The sequence below is a fragment of the Tamandua tetradactyla genome, chromosome 13 (genome assembly GCF_023851605.1).
Source record: "Tamandua tetradactyla isolate mTamTet1 chromosome 13, mTamTet1.pri, whole genome shotgun sequence".
Taxonomy (NCBI): Eukaryota; Metazoa; Chordata; class Mammalia; order Pilosa; family Myrmecophagidae; genus Tamandua; species Tamandua tetradactyla.
Window position 1 is genome coordinate 94,484,711 of NC_135339.1, and position 22,257 is coordinate 94,506,967.

At 56.4% G+C, this 22,257-nt stretch overlaps 1 protein-coding gene and 1 long non-coding RNA gene across 2 annotated transcripts in view; both read left to right on the forward strand.

The window, feature by feature from the left end:
• The first annotated feature begins 8,035 nt into the window (after positions 1-8,035).
• On the forward strand, positions 8,036-12,260 carry LOC143653311 (uncharacterized). Its single transcript, XR_013161249.1, has 3 exons — positions 8,036-8,334; positions 10,606-10,724; positions 11,299-12,260. It is a non-coding gene; the product is annotated as an uncharacterized LOC143653311 (long non-coding RNA).
• A 6,919-nt stretch (positions 12,261-19,179) lies between these two features.
• The window catches only part of PPP2R2D (protein phosphatase 2 regulatory subunit Bdelta), a 56,788-nt gene continuing 53,710 nt past the window's right edge, over positions 19,180-22,257 (forward strand). The window contains exons 1-2 of the mRNA XM_077126424.1: positions 19,180-19,213; positions 19,296-19,388. Coding sequence (XP_076982539.1) covers positions 19,207-19,213; positions 19,296-19,388 — 100 coding nt within the window. The 5' untranslated portion in view covers positions 19,180-19,206. The remainder of the gene's footprint in view (positions 19,214-19,295; positions 19,389-22,257) is intronic.

Below are 22,257 nucleotides of genomic sequence, written 5' to 3' on the forward strand. Positions count from 1 at the left end.
GGGTCAAGGCAAAAATTAAAGTAAAAATAATTAAGTGGGAGAATGTGCATCACATTTTTCAGACTCTTCAACTCAGAAATACCCAACAAGGCATCTGGCCATGGGGCCAGCCAAGGTCCCTACGTCCCCGAAGCCGGCGACAGGAAGCCTTACACCCTGCGGGGTCCTCACCCCAGAGACCCCAACCAGCCCAACCCAGCAGACCACCACCCACCAGCATGGCCACGCACACCCCCGTCCAGCCACACGTACCCCATCTCCCGGCCACACGTACCCAACCTCCCGGCCACAGGCACCCCACTTCCCAGTCACAGGCACCCCAATTTCCGGCCACAGGTGCCCCACCTCCTGGCCACACGTACCCCACCTCCAGGACAACCTGGTCCTCACTCAATGGGCCAAGGCCATGGGCCACAGCTAGGCGCTCAGACGTGTCCTGGGGGCCCTTCCTCCAATCCAAGTGAAGGCTTTCTGAGTTTGGGGGTGTTGATGGAACGGGGGTGCCCCCTTCCATCACGGCCTCTCCCTGCGTGTTCCTGTCTGGGGGCCCTTGTGCCTTCGGGGCAGAGGATGGTCCCCGCAGCGTCCCCCGCTGGCCGGCAGAGGGCAGCAGCGCCCTGGGGAGGACACGCCAGCGGTGGCCCCAGGAACAGAGTGGCTGGGGCGGGGGGAGCAGCGTTCACGGGCCCTGGGGGCAAGACAAGGTGGCGGGGGGTTCCTGCTGTCGTCTTCACTTTGGCAACCAGGGCCGGGGTCTGCGGATGGCTTCCCCCTCCCACTACAGTCGGACCACATCCAGCAGACGTCAGAGGGCCCTGGGCAGGTTTCCTGTGACCGCCGGCCTCACCCGGCACCACACCCCACCCTCAGCTTCTCTGTCAGGACGGAGAAAACTCCGGCAGGCTTGGGGAACCCGTGAGCCCGAGGCCCAGGCGACCCGCCACTTCTGTGCCTCCTAGAGCCCCCTATACCCTGTACCCCCTAAACCCCATGCCCCCTGCAGAATCCCCTGTACCCCTTGTATACCCTGAACCCCATCTCCCTCATGAATCCTGCCCCTGGTTCCCCCTGTATCCCACGCTTCCAAGAACCCCATACCTCATGCCCCCAGCCTCCCCTGTGGACCCCGTACCCTGCTAGCCCCAGGACCCACTGCACCCCTTGTACCCCCATGTCCCATGCCCCCCCTGCCCTTGTACCCTAAGAGGAAGTATCTGTGCACCCCTGCTCAGGGTACAGCATTCTGGTTACGAGCCCCTGAGGTGGGGACCACCTGCAGCACAGTCTTCTCTCTGGGCCCCCCCCCCCCCATTTTTAGGGTGCATCTAAGAACACAGCGACCTCCTGACCCCTGCTGCCGGCCACAGGCTCCACCCGGAGCTGGGTGGCTGGGTTGAGCCGCGAGCACATGCTGTGCTCCCAGCCAACGCTGTCCTGCCTTTGCTGCTTTATTAACCCGAGACAGGAAATCAAGCACCCGTCTCTGCGTCTGAACCTCAGATGTCCTCACTCCCCTGGGGCAGACGCGCTCAGGGCAGAAAGCAGAGCTCAGACCAAAGGACACTTAGTGCCGGCTTCCAAAGCGGGGTGCAGCTTGGCGCCCAGCAGGAAGGGATGCGCTCAGGACCCCCGGGAGCGCCCCAGGGGTGGGGTGCCTCCCAGCCCCCACCAGGCGGCCCCCGCAGCATCGCAACAGCCAGCTTATCAATCAACGTGACACTCTCTCCCAGGAGGAGATAAGTAGGTTCCTACTGTCAAGGAAACTTGTTCAGAAATCTTCTTTCAATACACAGAATTCTTAAATTACTAAGATAAATGGGGAAAGATGTGACATTTATTGCGCATAATTTAAATTCAAATATGTTCGCACGAAGGAAGGTTAGTATTGTGAACTCCCCACGTGCCTTCGGTGCTGCTCCCGTGCCACATTGGGGTTCTGACGCTTCAGGTCTGCCTGCGTTTTCATACTTAAGAGAAAAAAAACATAGTGAATCTAATATTTTTATTTTTGAAATGAAATTATCCCCATCTGCGAATTAGTTCTTTAAAAATAACTTAAAACGAGCAAGTGTTTTTCACGCTTTTAAATAACTAACTTAAAATAAGACACATCAAGGCGCTGACAGAGTGGAAACCCAAGGAGCGTGCAGTGCAGGTAAAAACCAAAACCAAGGTGGGATTTTCCCCACGGATCTGTGCAGGTTTCCTACCGCACCCCGTTGTCTGGTCATTGGGGCCCCATGACCTCACTCCACCCTCCATTGCTCCAACAATGCGAAGGAGTTAAGAAGTGCCCCATTACCTCTGCGCAATGGTGGGGTGGCCTGAGCTCCCCAGGGCCATAGGTGAGCCAGGGCCCTGCACGCTGGGGGACATGGGGCCTGAGTGCTGGTCGGCCGTGGAATGCGTCCTGCTGATGGCGGGAAGCCCGCGAGGAGGGTGTCCTGGGCCCGTGTGGCGTGTCATCTGACCGCCCCGCGCTGCTGCCCACACCCTGGGCGCGGAGCCTCCTGCCTGCTGTCAGTGCTCTGCCCGAGCCCCTGAGCTGGGCTACCTGTCCCTGTCCCTATTGGCCCACCTGTCTCCCTGGAGCTCTCTAAACACAGACGCGCCCCCTCCCCACAGTGCCTGGGCGGGACATGGCTCCACCTCCCACACACCCGCAGGGGCTCCAGGGGTGGCCCCCCAAAGATAAGTTCTCCTCCCACACACGGCCCCCAGAACTCCTGAGAGGAGAGCCGCGGGGACTGGTCAGGGGACCCCGAGTCCAAGGACAGGCATCCTCAGGAGGGACAGCCGCCGGGGGCTGCACGAGACCCGGCCCACTCCTCGATTGCAGGCTTCTGGCCTGGGAACCGGGAGAGACACTCATTGCTTCCGACACTCCCAGGCGGTTTCCTTCCCAGCCCATCCGCCTTCCCCCCGGACCTGCTTCTCCATTAAGATCACTTCTGTTGCCTTTCCTGCCACTGTCTCCAGGTTTTCAAAAGCCCACCGTCCTGGTTTGCCAGGGGTTAGCAGCAGAGAACTCTGAGATCCCAGCAAACCGGGGCAGCCGGTCCGCACAGAAAGCACCACAGCTGGGGCCTGGGTGGGGACTGCCAAGGGTGTGTGTCCAGGGATGTCCAGCAGTGGTCCCCGAGGTGGTCACCTGAGTCCACGCCCACCACGCCCGGGCCTCCTCCTGCCCCTGTCCACAGCCCGTGTGTGGCCCGCGTCATCTGCCCAGCTGGTCCTGGTGTGCTCCGGGGCCCACAGCGCCCGCAGCCCCCGCCACTGCCGTCCTCGGCCGAGCTTCCTGGGCGACTCGAGCCCAGCCCCACACCAGGGAGTGGCCCGGGCCTCCCCCGGAGCTCGGCACACCTGCACACCGACCACCCCGCCATCCTGCGGGCAGAAATGCTGGACCCACTTCAGGCCGCGCTGGTGGCAACTGCTGCGCACCGCGCATTCAGGGGCCATGGCCAGGGCGGCAGCGCGTGGCTCCACCAGGTTCAGCAGAGTCGAGGCCAAAGCCGGGTGCCCTGCCGGCCGAGAGCTGCCGGCGCCTAGCTCCCCCTCGGAGTGAGCATCCAGAGAGATGCTGCTGAGCCCCACCTTCAAAAGGCGGGGCGCACTGCCTCTCACATGACCCTGGAGCCCCCCCAGATCTGTTTCCCAACCACCTGCCCCGGGGGGATCTGGCACAGTCGGACCCCCACCTCCCTGGTGAGCTCAAACCAGGGCTCACTGTGAGCAGCTCACCTCCTGCAGAGACGGGTCCCCGGCCTCGGGCCACGCATGGTGGTGGGAGACACACACAGAGACACGGCAGCTCCCTGAGCCCTTGCCAGGCCCCTCCAAGCCCCCTGAAGGTATCAGGTGATCCCAGGCCCTGAAGACTGTTGCTTGAGGATAAAGACCAAGAACCCGACCTGGCTGACTGCAGCTACATGCTGGACACAGAGAGGGGACAGAACAGCCCCAGGCCCTCAGAGGGTGCAGGTAGGGTGCAGTGGGACCTGCTGCTGCTGTGACCCCCTCCCACACCATGGGGGTCTTGTGTATTCTCGGGTGCATCATGACTTCCCCAAATTCATGTTCCCCCAGAAGCTGTGAATGTGGCCTTATTTGGAAATCATGTCTTTGCAGATGTGATGAGCTCTGACGAGGTTGTGCTGGGCTGGGGCGGCCCTGTCCACTGGGACTGGGGAGACCAGACACAGAGGGGCCGTCATGTGGGGACGGAAGCAGACACAGGGGCCGGAAGGGATGGGAAGGAGCCCTCCAGAGCCCCGAGGCAGAAGCCTCCCCACTCTGTACTCATGAACTAGGGGAGAATACATCGCCATTGTAGCAGCCCCAGGAAAAAACTGCAGGAGCTGCTCCATTGGATGTTAGATCCCTCTTGGTGGGCTGCCCTGGGGTTGCCACGAGGGAGGGGCTAAGATCTCCCCTCCTTTCTGTCCACTGCTGGTGGACACACAACTCCCTAGTGGACACCCAGCTCACCCCACCCCGGCTCGTCCAGGCTGTCCCCCCACCCCAGCTCATCCAGGCTGTCTCCTCCGCTGGAAACACTTCCCCTGGGTCCCTGAATAGCCATCTCTGCCTTCAGAGTTGCTTTCTCCCACACCTCAGTCTAGAAACCCACCACTGTCCATCTCTGCATTGGCCTGGGAGCCGTGTGCACAGGGCCAGGGCCTTTGCTGGTCATCAGAAACCCAGTGCCTGGCATAGCACTTATTTCATTGATGACTCAGTTGCCATGGGAACTAGGAGGGAATTCAGCTCACTGGTCAGGGGAAGTCAAAGCAGGCCCCACCGAGGTCATCCCATGGCCTGGGTGCAAAAGGACAGTGGCTGGAGGGCTCGGCATTCCAGGCAAAGGGAAAGGCTGAAGCAAAGGTGTGAGGTACAGAAGGGGATGGTGGGGGGCCACCAGTGCAACAATGCGTAGAAGGGGGGTGCTGACAGCGGGCCCACAGGCCAGCTGAGGAGGTAGAATGTGCCACACAGTGCGCAGGGCATGGGGCCAGCGTCCACATGAGCCAAGGCATGGCCTTGACCTCCAGACACATGGCGCTTCACTGGCTGGGATTCCAAGTCTTAAAGTCCATCAGAATCACCTGAGAAACGTACTAGTAATGCAGACGGCCAGCCTGTCCCACACGTGCCTGTGTTCACATGCACACACTCCCATGTGCACACCTACATGCATGCACACACATACACACATATACAGCACGCATGTGCATACTTATGTACACACGTGCATACGTGCATGCACATTCACATGTGCACACGTGCATACAAGCTCACATGCACACTCATATGCGCATACATGCACCCACACTAACAAACACATGTACACTCACATGCACACACGTATACACACCCTCATGCACACATTCATATGCATGCACACACATGCTCACATACACACACATGCACCCAGTCACATGCATGCACACAAACACATGCACACATGCATGCATGCACGCCTACATACATGCACACTCACATGCACTCATGCACACATGCATGCACACACTGACACACACTCACATGTACACACATCCACATGCACGCACACCCAAACGCACCCGTTTAGTTAACAAGTTCTCCAGACGATTCTTGAGTAAACCAAAGAGGGACAATCTGTTCCTGAGCGGCTCCCAGACGGCTGTGGAGAGGGGGCTGCACGGCGCTCCATGGGTGGGGCTGGGGGTCACAGGTGAGACTCTCAGCAGCCGGGCGCTGGGCCCCTCCCGAAGCACAGCAGCCAGGTCAGAAGCCGACGGGGGCCTGGAATGGTCCCTGATGGATGAGGGCACCTTTCCCTCCTGGTGCACGGCCCTCCTTGGGGTTAAAGAGGGCACACCCGGTGGTACTGTGACACACTGGGCCCAGCACACACACACGCACATGCCCACATGCACATGTGGCTTCCCACTGCCAACTGGGCCAGACGTGGGTGCCCGGGCACAGCAACTTCAGATGCAACTGAAGTCACCTCTGCCCCAGCCCGATACAAGGAGAAATGAGCTGGGAGTAAGAGGCAGGCCAGGGCCGAAGGCACCAAGGCAAGCCGAAGTCAAGGAAGCAGAGAGAATGGCAGAGAGCGGGTATGGAGACAACAGAAAGGAGAAGCCAGTCCCTGCGGGGGATGAGTCACGAACATGCCAGCCCGGGCACCCAGAGGGCGCCTGAAGCAAACATTTGAGTGGAGACCCCAGACCTCCATGGGAGCCTGGGAAGACATGAGTGGGGAGGGGGAGAGCCTTGTGACTCTCTGGCTCCCCACATCAAACCAGACAGGCAACCAGGTAGAAAGACCCGAAATCCTCTCCTGTGTGGGGAGAAGCTGAGGGCAGCAATGGGGCACCTGCCATCCAGAGAATGGTGAACCCCGAAGAGCCCAGAGGCACCGGTGGGCCGCTAAGATGGGAGCAGCTGAGGCTAGGCAGGGTCTGGCCATCCAAAGGCCAGTGCGCCAGGGGTTGCAGTGAGGACCAAAGGCTCTCCGAGCAGGGATTGTAGCCGGAAATTCTCAACACCCCCTGGGGCTCCCCCCCAGGACAAGCCATGTGTGGGAGGTACCGGAAGCAGAGTTCAAATCGGGTAAATCGGGGGCAACAGAGAGAGGAGAGTCCAGAAGATGGTGGGTGAGGGGAACGAAGGTGGGGAACCCCTAAATGAAGAGGGGGTTCTGGGGCAGGGAAGCTGTGCTCCTACAAGGTCAGGAAACTAACGCCACAGAAAAGTATTGAGGTCAAATCCCACTCCCGGTTCATTTCTCCTTGTATCGGGCTGGCGCAGAGGTGACTTCGGTTGCGTCTGAAGTTGCTGTGCCCGGGCACCCACATCTGGCCCAGTTGGCAGTGGGAAGCCACATGTGCATGTGGGCATGTGCGTGTGTGTGTGCTGGGCCCAGTGTGTCACAGTACCACCGGGTGTGCCCTCTTTAACCCCAAGGAGGGCCGTGCACCAGGAGGGAAAGGTGCCCTCATCCATGAGGGGCCACCCCAGGCCTCTGTTGGCTTCCGACCTGGCTGCTGTGCTTCGGGAGGGGCCGATACTTCCGGACTCTCCTCTCTCTGTTGCCCCCGATTTGAACTCTGCTTCCGAGACCTTCTCCCACACATGGCTTGTCCTGGGAGAGCCCCAGGGGGTGTTGAGAATTTCTGGCTACAGTCCCTGCTTCTGTACTCCCAGACAACGAAAGTGGAATTGTACTCCCAGACAATGAAAGCATGCCAGGGGAACAAGCCCACAGAAGTCAAACTGCAATCTCTGTTGCAAATAAGGCATTAAGAAAATGGCATGACATGAAAGAATAACATAAATCAGCACTGGAAAACTCAGAAAAACAACAACAGAACTTAAGAGAGAAAAATAAGATCTGTAAATCATCGCATAAACGAAGACTAAACTAGAAGAAACACAAGAATGTACAAGCATAACAGGCAAAATCCTAAGGGGAAAAAAGATGAATCTCAATAAGATTCTAAAAAATAAAAAAGAAATGAAAGTATTCAAAAGAAAGTAATAAATATTAAGGTAGGCAAAGAAGATCCCACACAGAGATAATAGGAGTTATTTGAAAAAGAAAACCAAACCAAGAAATACAACAAACACTAAAAACCATCATTCGAGACAAATGTCCTGAAAGGAAGAGAGATACAAAATTAGAGCATATCTATACCTGCTAGAAAGGACCCAGAATGACCAGTACGAAGACACAGTCTAGTAAAATGACTGAACTTTAAAGAAAAAGAAGAAAACCCTTTGGCATCCATACAAAAAAAAAGTAAGTGGCTTATAAGAGAATAAAAAATAGGTCGTCATCAGACTTTTTAGCATCAGCCCTTTATGCCAGAGGAAAGAAGCAACTTACTTAAGAAACTCAAGGAAACAAAATGTGAGCCAAGAATTTTATATCCAACAAAAGAACCGACACGGACGCACAGAAGACCCGAACAGTAAACAGAACGCTGGAACTCAAGAACTCTTGTTGCTTGGGAGCTTCCCAGGAAATCTACAGCGAACAAGGCTCGGGCACCGAGCGCGTGGCAGGCCGCAGCCCAGCACGCGGGGTGAGCAGCGAAGGCAGCAGTCGTGGAACTAAGACCCATGAGGGCTGAGAAGAGGGGGGCATAAGGCAAGCTCTGAGGAAGATCACAGAGACAGTGTGGCTCCTTGGGGGGGACGCGTGCACCCCAGCCTTCCCTGCCAGTGTCGACGCCAAGACCGCCGTGTGCATGGCACGCGATGGCGTGAATGTCCCTAGGAGACGAGGGTTTGGTGTGAAAGAGAAGAAATAGCCACGCCATACCCAGGAGGAGAGAGCAAGTAAGAAAATCCTGTACCAGCACTGGACATTTTACCTTAAATGAGTATGCATTTCCTATCTCGTCCGTCAGAAAGTTCCAGAAACTACGGCAGAAGCCGTGAGCAGCCCTGGTGCTGGGACCTCGGGCTTGGAGCACCATTTCCTACTGAAAGAAACGAGAGCTTCTTGAGGAGGCAGCAGACTCGAGGCGGAGGCCCTGGAGGGTCTCGGGGAGGCGGGGGCCAGGCGCTGGTTAGGGGGCTGCCAGATTAGCGGGCAGTACGGTACACATTCGTTTTGTGAGTTTTCAAACAAGTGAAGCGCATCTGCATCCAGGAATCCTAGGGCCACCTTTCGGCCCCGGCCCCTGGTGGCCCAGCCCCCAGCAGCCACAGGGCCCAGGCTTTCTGGGCACTCCCAGTCACCCCGGGTACCCCCTTCCAAGAGCCACCTCCTCCGAGCTGGCCTAAGGCCTTCTGCTCCTTTACCCCAAGCACCTGAGGTGCGTCCAGGAGGACAAAGAGCAGCCCCAAGGGAAGGCATCTCCCGCCTGGCTGTTCCAGCCACTCTGTGCCAGGACCTGTCCCTCCACCCAGTCCAGCTGTACCCTGCCATCCACCCACCCACACACCCACACTCACTCGGGACTCCTCTGGGGCTCAGCTGCCCAGGCTCCTGCCTGAGGGGTTGGAAAGTCACTTTTGCCATAAACTTGGCCAAGAGACCAAAGAACTTTTCAAGGAATCTCTCCCAGGACACCAAAAGGGCAAATTGGAAAAAACAAAATACACAGCTGAGCAGACGTGGAGTCTGCAGGGCCCGAGACCTGAGAAACTCAGCCATGCCTTACAGGCTGCTTTCCCCAGACCTTCCCCTCTACTCCCGCTGGAAAGCTTTTATACACTAGAGGTGGCCCCACCCTGAGCCCTGGAATCAGAATGCCTGGAAATAGGGCACCGCAATCTGTTTCTTCAGCCCTAAATGAGTCTGATCAGTGGCCAGGTTTGGGTACTAGGAAAGGGAAGGAGCAGGGGGCAGAGTTGGCAGCAGCCTTGTGGTCAAAGAATCCGTGCCAGACCACCTTTGCCACTCCTGAGCTGGGCAACCCAGGAGAAGTCACCTAACCTCTCTGAGCCTCTGGAAAAGGCATGCAGTCCAGCTGGCCCCACCTGTCTCACCTGACGGCCAAGATGCCTGACAGGGTGGCCGTACCTTGGACCTAAGCTGTCGCCCTCTTGGGACCCTCCACCCCGTCTGTACCCCCTGAGCTCAGTGGCCAGGGGCCTCCCCAAGTTTCTGTTCCTGAGGTGTAGAACAGCTCTACTCCCTGCTGATTGCCTGGGGGCATGAAGAGTCCCTCTTCGTGGCCCCCTACTCCATCGGCACCCACAGCTCAGGCAATCCCTCCACCCACGGGGCAGAACCTTCTGTAGTTCCACCTACCAGGTGTACCCCTTTTTTGTACACTTCCCCTGCAGGGGAAGAGGGGAGAGAGGGTGGCAGCTCAGCCTCTCCTGCTGGACTGGTGCGCCCTCAGCCTGGGGCTCTGCTTCCTGGACCAAGAAATATAAACCCACGAGATGCCGTGGCCAGCCAGGGCCCCACGAGTCAGGCCAGTACCTGGGCACCCACGAGGCAGCAGGGCAGAGAACGAGGGCCTGCTCTGCCAAGGCCGGGTGGGGACCATGGCACAGCTGCCTGGGTGCTATTGGCTAAGGGCCCCTAGGGATGCAGCAGAGCCGACCTCCACAGAGCCACAGGGGATGCAAGATAGAGACCCAGTGGCCAGCCTCCCTGTGACCTGTGCATCTGTGCAGCAGGAGCTGGGGCTCCCCTGAGGCCCCATCCACCCGGCCTGCGAGGCAGAGGGGGCCAGGCTTGGGACGCGGAGAGGAGAGAGGGTGGTAGGCGGCCGCCCGGGATGTCAGAGGGTGCTGAGGCCACGATGGCACACATCGGTCGGCTGACACCCCAGCAAGTTACTGCTGGGTGGGGAAGGTCCGCAGGCAGGGACAGCATATGGCTGGGGGGCTGCGGGTTGCAGCGGCCTCCTGACATGGCCGCATCTCCTCCTGCATCTGCTCCTCTGGTTCCCAAAGGCTTCTGGCCTCATCTGGCCTCATCTGGCCTCGTCTGGTTCTGCCTCCAAGTCTCCTTTGCTTGGAGGTGTCCAGCCATGCCGGCGAAGGCCCACTGGGTTCAGTCTGGCCCCATCTAATGGGATCTCCCAGACCTGGTCCACGCTCGGGTCCATCCCTGAACTGGCCTCTCCTGTGCCCCTGAACTGGCAGGTCGGGAGGCCAACACGCCTGTAAGGGGCGGAGACCCGGCAGAGGCCGGCAGACGTGGACTCCCCTCGTCCGAGCGGACACCCCACGCAGAGTGGCCGGAGCCGCCCCCGAGCCCACAGGTGAGCTGGGACACATGCTCGGAGCGGTGGGGGGCTCAGGCCCAGTGCCGGGGCGGGGGGACGCCCAAGGCCTTCCTGCCCCCTGGGGGGAACAGGCTTGTCGGGCCAGCGGTACCCACCCAGGAGCTCACCCACCGAGCCCTGCCGACCATGGGGTGCTGCAGCCCCGCCCCCAGCACCCATGGGAGGCCCGCGGTGCCCACTTTGCACCCGCTCGCTGCACGCAGCCAGAAGCCGGGCTTGGCTCCCTCCTCCCTCCTATGCCCCCTGTGGGCCGGGCTGCTGGGGTGGGGGAGCCACAGGGTTGGGGGGCCCGCAGGGAGGGCGGCGGGGGGGCCCACTGAGGGGGGGCGCAGGCAGCAGCGGAGGAAGGGAGGGAGCAGCCAGGAAACTGGTCAAGAGCCCAGGGAGGGGAGGGAGTGCACAGGGACTCCGCCTGCCAGGAATCCGCCCCCAAGCTCCTCAGCCAACGGGCACAGAAGGCTGCCAAAGGGGGAAAAAGAAAGATCCAGAATGACCTCTGTCACAGACAAACCTGTAATATAACATTGAAACGTGTCCCTTTTTCTTTTAGAATGACATTATAGCAAGAACAACAATGTATCTTTAAAATCCGTGAGAATACAAGGGCCCAGAGAAGACAAGGAATATTGAAATTCCAAGAGGGACACAAAGGCTCTCCATTGCCACCCGGAGTTGATGCCCCAAGGACCCACCAAAGATGCCGGGAATCCTGGCCAGTGCCCAGGAAGTCAGCTGCTCTCTGGAAAGACCCTGCCAACCACAGTGCACTCCCCACCCCCGTGAGGGGTGTGCAGGAGGCACACGCTGCCTTCTCCCAGCTCAGGGTTACTGGGCATGTGACATTAACAAAGCTTCGTCAGGGTCACGGCAAATAGCCGTCTGGGTCCTCAATCTCATCTCTTGACACCTCTTATTCCATAAAACCTGGGTCACTTCCCGTACTCAGGCCAGCCTGCTGCGTGCAGAGAGGGTTTACGGGAAGCACGCCTCTGGGTGTTCCTGTCACCAGGGTGCTCAGGCCGGGCTGGGGGGAGTGTGGACCCCTGTGCGCCAGGTGGGCCCTGTAGGAGTGGGGCTGGGAGTCTCGTGGACATGGCTTGCACACTCATGGAACGATGACCAGGCGCAAGCGCGGGGGGCCACTCCAGGTGGAAAGAGCGTGGACAGAATGGTCTCAGGTGAAGGAAAGGGGCGTCTACAGTCGGCCCCAACATTTCATTACACTTGATTTCCTTCCCCATCTGTAGTTGCAATAAGATAAGAAAAAGGAAATACAAGGTAAACAGATTGGGAAGGAGGAATAAATCTGTCTTTGCTCACAGGTGACATGGCTGTCTGTGAAGAAAATTTTCCAAGACATAGACAAAAAATCCCCTGGGACTAATAAACGATTATAGAAAAGCTACAGGAGACAAAGTTAATATACAAAAGTCAATTGTTTTCCTATATACTAGCAATGAAAGTTGGAATTTGAAATTAAAACAATATATATTAGCGTCCAAAAAATGAAGTTATGTGTCAATAGATGTAACAAAATATATATAAGATCTATATAAAGAAAGTTACAAAATTCTGAAAAAAGAAGTCAAGGAAGCTGTGAATAAATGGAGAGAGATTTTGCATTCATGGAAGGAAGACTTGATTTTGTTAAGATGTCATTTCTTCCCAAGTCTCCATCAAAATCCCAACAAGCTATTTTATGAATATTAACAAGGTGATTCTGAAGTTTATACGGAAAGACAAAGGGCCAGAAGAGCCAACCCGATAGAACCCAGTCAGAGGATGACGGACCCAACCTTAAGGCTTACTCCAAAGCTTCAGTGACCAAGACAGTCTGGTACTGGTGGAAGCATGAACAACTAGGTGATTAGAACAGAATAGAGGCCAGAAACGTGCAAATGTAGTCAACTGATCATTGACAAACGAGCAAAAAGCAGTTCAGTGGAGAACAGATCGTCTTTGCAACAAATGGTGCTGGAACGATGGACAGTCACAGGCAAAAAAGTAAACATAACTGATCTACAACTTTCACAAAAAATAACTCAAAATGGATCACAGACATAAATGTAAAATGCAAAACTATGAAACTTCTAGAAGATATATAAGAGAAAATAGGTGACCTTGGTTTCGTGACGAGTTTTTAGACACAACACCAAAAGAATGATCCATGAAAGAAAAAATGGGTATGTTGAATTTCATTAGAATTAAAACTTCTGCTCTGTGAAGCACACTGTCAAGTGAATGAAAAGACGAGCCACAGACGAATATACAAAGAATCTTAAAACTCAACAATCTGAAGAATATTTTTGCCATTTAGAAAATAGGAAAATGATCTGAACAGACACCTCATCAGGACACGCAGGTGGCGAATGAGCATATGACAAGACGCTCAGCAACCTACACCATTAGGCAATCGCACACGCAAACAGCAGCGAGGTGCTGTTACCACCACGATGAGAGCTCAAATCTAAACGGGTGCCGAGGGGATGTGCTGCCATGGGGACCCTCTCTCACTCCTGGTGGGAATGCAGAACGGTGCAGCCACTTTGGGAGTTAGTTTGGCAGTTTCTTCAAATATGAACACAATCTTACCATCTGATCGGGCACTTGTGCTCCAAGATATTTACCCTAATGATTTGAAAACTTACATGCACACAAAGACTGCACATGGTAGTTCATAGCAGACTTATTCATAATTTCAAAAAACCTTCAAAAGGTGAATGTATAGACAAACTGTGGCACATCCATAAAATGGAATATTATTTGGTGATAAAAAGAAATGAGCCATCGAGCTACAAAAAGACAGGAGGAGCCTTCAGTGCACATTGCTCAGGGGAAGAGGCCAGGCTGAAAGGCTGCAGAATGTGTGAGTCCAACAAAGCGATGTTCTAGAAAAGGCAAAACCATAAAGAGAGTAAAAGGAACAGCGGCTGCTGGTGGGGGTGGGGAGTGGGGTAGGCAGGTGGAGCATGGGACACTTTAGAGTGGGGAAACTCTGCCATTTGACGCTCTCATGGTGGGCGTGTGCCCTGACGTCCCCAGAGATGCACAGCCACAAGAGTGAACCCTAACGTAAACTGCGGGCTTTAGTTACTAAAAATGCACCAATATTGGTTCATCAGTCATGACAAACTGTGCCAGTTTGAAAAGGTTTATGCACCCTAGAAAAGCCTAACCAACCTTGTGGGAGCAACGTTTTCTTCTAATCCCTATTCAGTACTGTGCAATGGGAATTTTAATTAGCTTATCTCCATGGAGATGTGACTCAATCAAGTGTGGGCATTAAATTTGATTAGGCAGAGGCGTCTCCCCGGTTCCTTCCTGGGTCACCTGAGCTCTCTTTGAGCCCCTGCAACACTCCGGGGTCCCCACCAGGCCGGGGACCCTGAGGAAGACCTCAGAGAGCAGGGGCTCACAGGGCCTGGCCCATCCAACCAAGCAGTGTGCCTGCGTGAACACAAGCCTCACGGCGTGCGTGTCTCCACCCAAAACATCAGCTGGCAGAGGCACAGCGTTGACTTTACCACTCAACTTAGCTGTGATTTCAAACCTGCACTCTATGAAATCTGCATCAGGACACTCAAATCTGGAGCCAGAGTGGGAGGGTCCACCCCACCCTCCCTGAAAACAGCATCCTCGCTCCTCATTTCAGCCAGGGACCCTCCTCCTTGCCTGCTGCTGGGGCCCCTCATGGGGACCACAAGCCCCATGGGACCCTACACATGCACAGGCACGCCGCAGATGTGCACACACATCTACTGCAGATACGTGCACTTACAAACTATGCAAACACAGACATACACACACGTGCACCTACAAACTATGCACACACACATACACACACGTGAACCTACAAAATGTGCCTGTGCACACACCCCCACACACGTGCACCTACAAACTATGCTCACACATCCACACACGTGTACCTGCAAGCTATCCACACACACATACACACACACACGTGCACTACAAACCATGCACGTGCACACATCCACATACGTGCCCCTACAAACTATGCACACGCATACATACAAGTGCTCTTATAAACTATGCACAAACATGCATACACACACGTGCACCTACAAACTATGTACGTGCACACACACACGTACACTTACAAATTATGCACACGTACACACATGTACTTACAAACTATGCACATGCACACACACGCACACCAAATGCTATGCACACACACATACATACACACACGTGGACCTACAAACTGTGCACATGCACAGGTGTGCCTACAAACTACAAGCTCTGGTCCCGGCCCCCGCTTCTAAGGACCACTGTGATGCCCTCAGACTTGCCCTAGGTCCAGTATCACCTCCATCTCGGACCCTTCACTTAACCTCACCCGCAGCTCCCTCCTGTTCCCACATTCACCAGTCCCAGGAACTAGGATGCAGTCATCCGTGGGGGCCGTGGGTGGGCTGCAGACAGCCAGGGAGGTGGAAGACCCTGACTGCACCCAGCGTCTGCTGTCCTCCCAGGCCTGGGAAGCCTGGGGAGGCTGCCCTGGCTAGTGGCTGCCCCATTTCCCTCCTACACCTGTGCTTCATCATTTGCACATTTAACCCAAGAGTGAGGACTTGGTGTTCTAGTTCAAAGAAGCTGCCAGAATGTGATAGACCAGAAATGAACCGGCTTTTAAAAAAGGGAATTTATTAAATAGCAAGTTTACAGTTCTAAGGTTGTAAAAATGTCCAAATTAAAGTCAGCCTATGCAGATGTACAAATTAAGGCATCAGGGGAAGACACCTGGGTCAGGAAGGCTGATGATGTTCAGGGTTTCTCTCTCAGCTGGAAAGGTCCATGGCGAGATCTGCTGGCTTTCCCTTCAGTGGCTTCCCGGGGCTCTGCCTGTTCTGTGGGCTCTGTTGGTTCTGGTGCCTCTAAAGCTTTTTCCAAAATGATTCCCTCTTAAAGGGCTCCAGGAAGCAACCCCACCTTGAATGGGTAGAGACACTTCTCCATGGAAACCACCTCATCAAAAGTTACCACCCACAGTTGGGTGGGTCACATCTCTATGGATAATTAAAAAGCTCCGACCCAGCAATATTCAATGTAGATTAAAGAATGCGGCTCTTCTGGGGCACACCACAGCTTCCACCAGCACGCTTCGGTGGTCCGTTCTTTGGTTCTGACCTGAGGGCTGCCCTTGGGGAAAGGAAGTCCCTGCCCGATAGGAGAAAATCCAGGGGGACAACGGGGGCACAGCGCTCCCACCTGGCAACCCTCTGTTCCCGGCTCCACATGGAGATACCTCCCACCCTGGCTGCCTTTGAATGGACTTCTGGAAGGCAATGCTATTAGGTATCCGGTTTTCCCCAAGAGGAAGAGAACGCCAAAACCCGGTTAGGGCGGGCTGGGGAACTGGCAGGAGGAAGGCTGGTCCTTGCGAGGTCCTTGAAGCTGCTCTGAGGGCAGAGGGAAAGGGGAGGGGCATGCAGGACAGAGCAGGGCTGCGGGCCGCCATGGGCCCCACAAAATCGAATTGGGATGGGGGGTACAAAGCAACCGCAGGACGTCTCCAAGTCCACTGAGAGCGCTCTCCCCACCCAGGCCCCAGGCATTAGGATGAGCAGCCTGCCTGGACCACCTGCCCTTTCCATAAATATACAAGTGCAGGTTCTCCCCTAGAGGCTGGGTCCTACCTTACTTCACGTTTTACAACCTCCGGTCTCGAGGTTGAGGGGCCTGGCCTTGAGGGCAGACCTGGGCTGTGGTTCTGAGCAGTCATGCAGCCTTGGGCAAATCGCTTCCTTATCTGCTTGTGGGATCTCCTGAGCACTGGGTGAAAGCAGGCAAAGTGCTCTGTGGGTGCTCGTGGGACCCCTGGGAGCAGAGGCAGTGGGGAGCACAGGTGGGCTCTCCCCCATACCTGCCCCCACGGGCCCCCAGACGTGGCTCCATGGCCCTGCCACGCAAATACTAGGCAGGTGACACTCAGTCAGTGACTGAACTAAAAGCCCAGTCCCCAGGATGGCGAAGGCCAGCAAGATGAGCAACCCAAGCACACCTGTTTCTGCATAAGCACTCGCATTCGCTTTCTACTCCTGCCGTGACAAAGGACCCCAGGCCTCCGGGTTGGAAAGAGCACCCGTTTGTCACCTCATGGTTCTGTAGGTCAGAGGCCGGGGACCCCATGGCAGCCAGTTCCCCACTGAGCAGCTCATGGGACGAAATCAAGAGGTCCCCTGAGCTGGAGTCCTTTCTGGAGCCCTGGGATGAAGCCTGCTTCCAAACCCTTGCAAGCAGTTGGCAGGACCTGGTCTCGCTGCTGGCCGTGGCCTGAGGTCTCCGTGCCAGCTGCCTTGGCCCCCCGAGGTGGCTTGCCTCCCCCACCCCAGGCCTTCCCAGAAGCGGGCTCAGCAAGGGGGCTCGGACTCCCCTGCAGTTCCCATCGCTGTCTCGCCAACCCTGCTGGAGGAAGGGCTCTTCTCCTAAGTGCTCTTTTGATCACACTGGGCCCACCTGGGTCAGCCAGGGAAACCCCCCCCCATATTGAGGGCTGTGGAGTTACAGCAGCAAAGTCCCCCTTGCCACATGAGGTGGATAATCCACAGACTCCTGGGGACCAGGGCACCCGCGTTTGGGGGCCATGACTCTGCGGACCCGATGCTCTCGGAGTCCCACACAGCTCAGCAGGTAACGAACTCTGGAGAATGGGGGAGGGGAGCAGGCCCCCACCACCGGAGCAGGATGGAAAGGCACCCAGGGCCTGAGCAGGTGACCTGCAGCCTCGGCCTGGACACCCAGCAAGGCAAAGAGAACCACTGTAGTGGTTCTTGAAAAGGAATACACACCCTGATAAAAATTGCCTTTTTCTTCTACGCACACCCTTTTTTTTCAGTACTTTGCTATGTAACACGGTCTGACTTCTACATTTTTCTTTCTCCATTACCCGCTGTGTTCCTCACTGACCCCCGGCTAGCGCACCACCTCCCGCGTACCCGCCGGAACTGCTCGGAACACCTCCGCGGGGATCCCCACATTCGGCCTCCAGAAGGGTGAGGCAGCCACTGCGACTCCATGGCGACCCCGAGGGCAGTTACGGCTTCGCTTGCCGAAAATCTCCTAAGTGGCGGTGACCTGTCCCTGGGCCTCTGAAAGCAAGCCCGCTAGGAAAAAAGATGAGCCCAGCGGAGGTCCAACGCCGAAAAAAAATTTTTTTTTCACATGGGCAGGCACGAGGACCGAACCCGGGTCTCCGGCATGGGAGGCGAGAACTCTGCAACTTAAGCCACCGTGGCCACCCAACGCCGAAAGTTTTCCTGCTGCTGGTAGGCGAGGGCTCCCCGCGCCTGGGAGTCCCCCAGAGTCGGACAGCAGCGAGCCCGCGCTCCCAGGCTCCCAGGACCGGGACGGTCCCTGCTCCGCGTGCTCAGACAGCAGGACGCGCAGAGCCGGCCGGCGGGGTAGGGCCCGGGGAGGGAGTCAGCTTAAAGGGGGTCAGCTCGCAGTGGGGCGAGTCCAAGAGGGGGGTCAGCCGGCCGAGAGCCGCTGACCTGCGCGGCACTTGGCAGCCCTGACCTACGCCGCCGCGGGGTTCGCGGAAGGACCGCGTTCCCATTGGCCGAGGCCCGGAAGGGGCGGAGCCCAGGTAGAGGCGAGACATGTGGGGCGGTGCTCGCGGAAGTACTGCGTTTCCATTGGCCGAGACCCAGAAGGGGCGGGGCCCGGGTAGAGGCGAGGCATCTCGGGCGGGGCTCGCGGAAGGACCACGCCTCCATTGGCCGAGGCCCGGCAGGGGCGGGGCCGTGCGTGAAGCACTGCCGGGCGGGCGCGCCCTCTGGAGAAGCCCGGGGGCTAGAGTCGCGGCCACCACCCGGGCCCACCCGCCAAGTCCCTGGGGATAGAGCTTCGCGCTCTCTAACATCCCTCTGAGAGAGCCAGGAGGCCGGCGGCGGCCCTACTGATGGTCTTCCAGGGAGCACCTGTCACTGAGTCCCAAGCACTAGGTCACCCCAGACGCCAAGAAACCCGACGGGCAAGAACCCGGCCCACGGCACTGAGGAGTCCCTTTTTCCGGCCCTGGGCGGAGCCGTGGCCCTAGGCTAGGGGGCGGGGCACGGCTTGCGGCCCGCGGTGGATTGTGCGCAGGCGCCGTCGGAGCGCGAAGCGCCCCCGACAGCCCCCGCGGCCGTGCCGGCCCCGCCCCCGCGCCGGGGGCGCCCTCCCCGGACAGCTCCGCCCCCCGCCCGCGGCGCGCTCGGAGGAGGGATGACGTCATCGAGCGGGGCGACGGGCATTGGGCGCCATTTTGAAAAGGGAAAAAAAAAAATCACTTCCCGGCGGCGGCGGAGGCGGCGGCGGCGGCGGCGGCTGGGCGGCCGGGGCTGAGATTCCAGGGCGGCAGCAGCGCGGCGGCCGCCTCCTCCCGTCAGCCGCAGTCGGCGCGGCCGACGCGCCGCCCCCGCCGCCGCCTCAGCGCGCCCGCCGCCCGCCGGCTATGGCAGGTGAGAGGCCCGCGCCGCGGCCGGGGGCGAGTCCGGGGCGGGGGCCGCGGCCCGCCTGACGCGCCGGGTTGTGTGTTTGCAGGAGCCGGCGGCGGCTGCTGCCCCGCGGGCGGCAACGACTTCCAGTGGTGCTTCTCGCAGGTCAAGGGAGCCATCGACGAGGACGTGGCCGAAGGTAAGGCGCCCGCGCGTGGGGCGCGCCCCGGGCCCTCCTGCCCTCGGCCGGCCGCCGCGCCTCGTGGCCCGGCAGGCGCTGTCCCGAGCGCGCCCTGGCTCCGGGCGGCACCGCGGCGCGTCTGCTCGGCGACCCTGTGGGCCCGGGCGTCCCGGGACGTCGCTGCGCGCTCGGGCCGGCCGGGGGCTGGGCTGGCCGCGCGTGGGCCCGCGTCCGAGTCGGGTGGGCCCGGCCGGGGCCGCGGAGCTGGCGGCGGCGGCGGGAAGCCTCCGGGGAACGTGGCGCGGCGCGGCTCGCCGACGTGTCGTGCTCGCGGGCGGGAGGGCATGGACGCGGCTGGCCTGAGGGCTTATGTAGGTACCGAGGTCGCCGAGCCGGGCAGGGTGGAGCTGGGCGAGAACCCGCGTCCTCCCAACCCGTTCCCGGTGGTCTGCCGTGTCAGTGCCGGCCTCTGCGTTCGTGGAGCCGAGGACGTAAAGGCAGGAACTGGGGCGTCGAGGAGTCCGTTTGGGGTCTCTGTTCCGGCGGAAAGATGCGGAGCGGCGGTGCCGGGGGAGTGGGTGCCTGGTCGGGGGTCTCGGTTCCAGGCCCAAGCCCTGTGCGAACCCCCGGGCTGTCCTCGCCAGGGTTTCTGCCTCGCTTTCTTCATCTTCAGAAAGGAAGCTTGGCTACCGAGCTCTCAGGTCCTTTCTGAGCTTCTCACGTTCTTGGATTTTGAGTGTCCTTACCGCAGAGCCAGTCTTGAACCTCAGGGCATTGGCTTCCGTGGGCATGTCTTTCCTGAGCTTTGCGTTCCGCGGGCCAAGGCTCAGAGTCTTAGGTGGGGTGTGGGACCTGGGAGTCTCTCGTGCCGCCCTCGCGTTCCCCATAAAGCCCGTGTCCTTGTAGAGTGCGTGTGTATGCACGCAACATGTGTGCTTAAACACAGTTGGATGTAGAAGTGATTCTTAGAGACTCTGTTTCAGGTTTAAAGCCAGGGCACTTTGTGTCGTGTTCGGTCATCTTGCTGAACATTGTGCACTTTCACTCTTCTCTTAAAAGTGATTTACCTTGGCTAGTGCTTTGCCCCAGGTACATCTTCCCTCCCCTAAGAAACTGGTCAGATGTCTTGTCAGCTTTCCTCCACCTTGGCCATTTGAGTAACCTTTCCCCCTGCACCCTGTATCTCTCCCCGGCAGGGTTTAGTTTGACGCATGACCCTGAGGACATCTGGAGATCCTTGGCCCCGGGAGACGTCAGTGCCTGTATTAGTAAGCAGGAAACTCTCCTCAAAGAAATTTGTAAAGATGTATAGGACTTGAAGCTGAAGCTAGGTGATTTTATATAACATAACTAATTTATTGAAGATTCTGTTTCTTTTATATTAATTGGACATAGTTGTTCTTTTTGTTTCATTTTGCATGTGCCAGGTGAGTGAGAGCTGAGCCTCACTGGAATGAAGTAGTGACTTATCTCAGGAGGAAGGAGTATGTGTGTGTGTGAGGAGTCTTCATGCCTGCTCTAAGTTCCCATTTCTTTCTCATTTAGAAGCTTTTTCACCAAGCTGAATGAATTAAAATTAAATGTGACTTTAGCGTTCCGCGGGCCAAGGCTCAGAGTCTTATGTGGGGGTGTGGAACCTGGGAGTCTCTCGTGCCGCCCTCGCGTTCCCCATAAAGCCCATGTCCTTGTAGAGTGTGCGTGTGTATTTTTTTTTGAATGTGACATTTTTGAATGTGACATCTCAAAAATGGCATTATTCTCTTTAAAAATCATTACAAAAATGTTTTGTTCTCTAAATTAAACTGATCGGAAGTTTTTGCAATTTCAAACCCTTATTTTTAATTCTCTAAAAGTTTTATAATTCAGGTTGTTGACTTTTTCTAAATTGCTTGTGGTGATGACCCACTTTTTAAATTAATGTATGTGTTTGAAGCTTTCTGTTTTAATCCATATGTTTAACTTGAGTAACTGATTGCGGTTAACACATTTATCACTACCATTTTGTCAAATGGTTTTGATATTACTAGTTTGAATTGCATTATTACCATAGAAGTTAGTGATGAAGGAAAAAGCAATCATTAGAAAGTTGGGTAATGTGATTTGCAGAATTTGTGTCTCAAACTCAACCTTGAAGTGAAAGAAATTTTCATTAGAGGAAATTAATAGGAAATGAGTGATTCAGGAGAGGCTGCAACTTTCACTGAACAATTGAAGGTGTAGTAAAATTTATTTGTGGTTTGTGAGGTATTTTGCTCTTGAGGTTTTGTTCTGGTTCAAACTACTCCCCAGAGTTCGACCTTAATCTTACACTTTAGACTGTCTTTCTGCGTCTCCCTGTGATGGATAGGTATGAAGAAGAAAGTCCAAGGGACATTGAGGCTTGGGTCCGTTTCTTCTTTTGATAACAACAGCTCTTAGAGAGGATGGGGAATAGGGGTTAAAAGTAAGCACTTTTGACTTTGAAGGTTGTGGAATGAATAAAAAGGAAAGAGGCTTTTGGTTTTGGTTTCCTTTTTGTTTTTAAAACTAGTAATTTCTAGGTTCTTTAATCATAACTCCTGATGAAAGTATTGGACTGTGTAAAATGTATTTTTTGGCTTGTTTTTTTTAAGAATTGGGTTTTTCTGTGGGTCAGGTCAGCCTTAGTGCTAAGAGTCAGTAATGCTGTGTGTGAGATCATTGTTTTCCCATCTCTCTCTCTCTGTAATTAGGAGGAGATCAGGGCTTAAAGAAGGTTAGTAATTGTCCTGCTGGCAGCAAGAATGTTGACTGACAGTGGTGACAGGCCTCTGGTCATCAGTCATCGGACTGCCTGGAAGGTGGGATAAATGGAACATTTATGCCTAGGTGAGCAAGATCCAAAACATGCAAACCAGGAGGGCTTCCA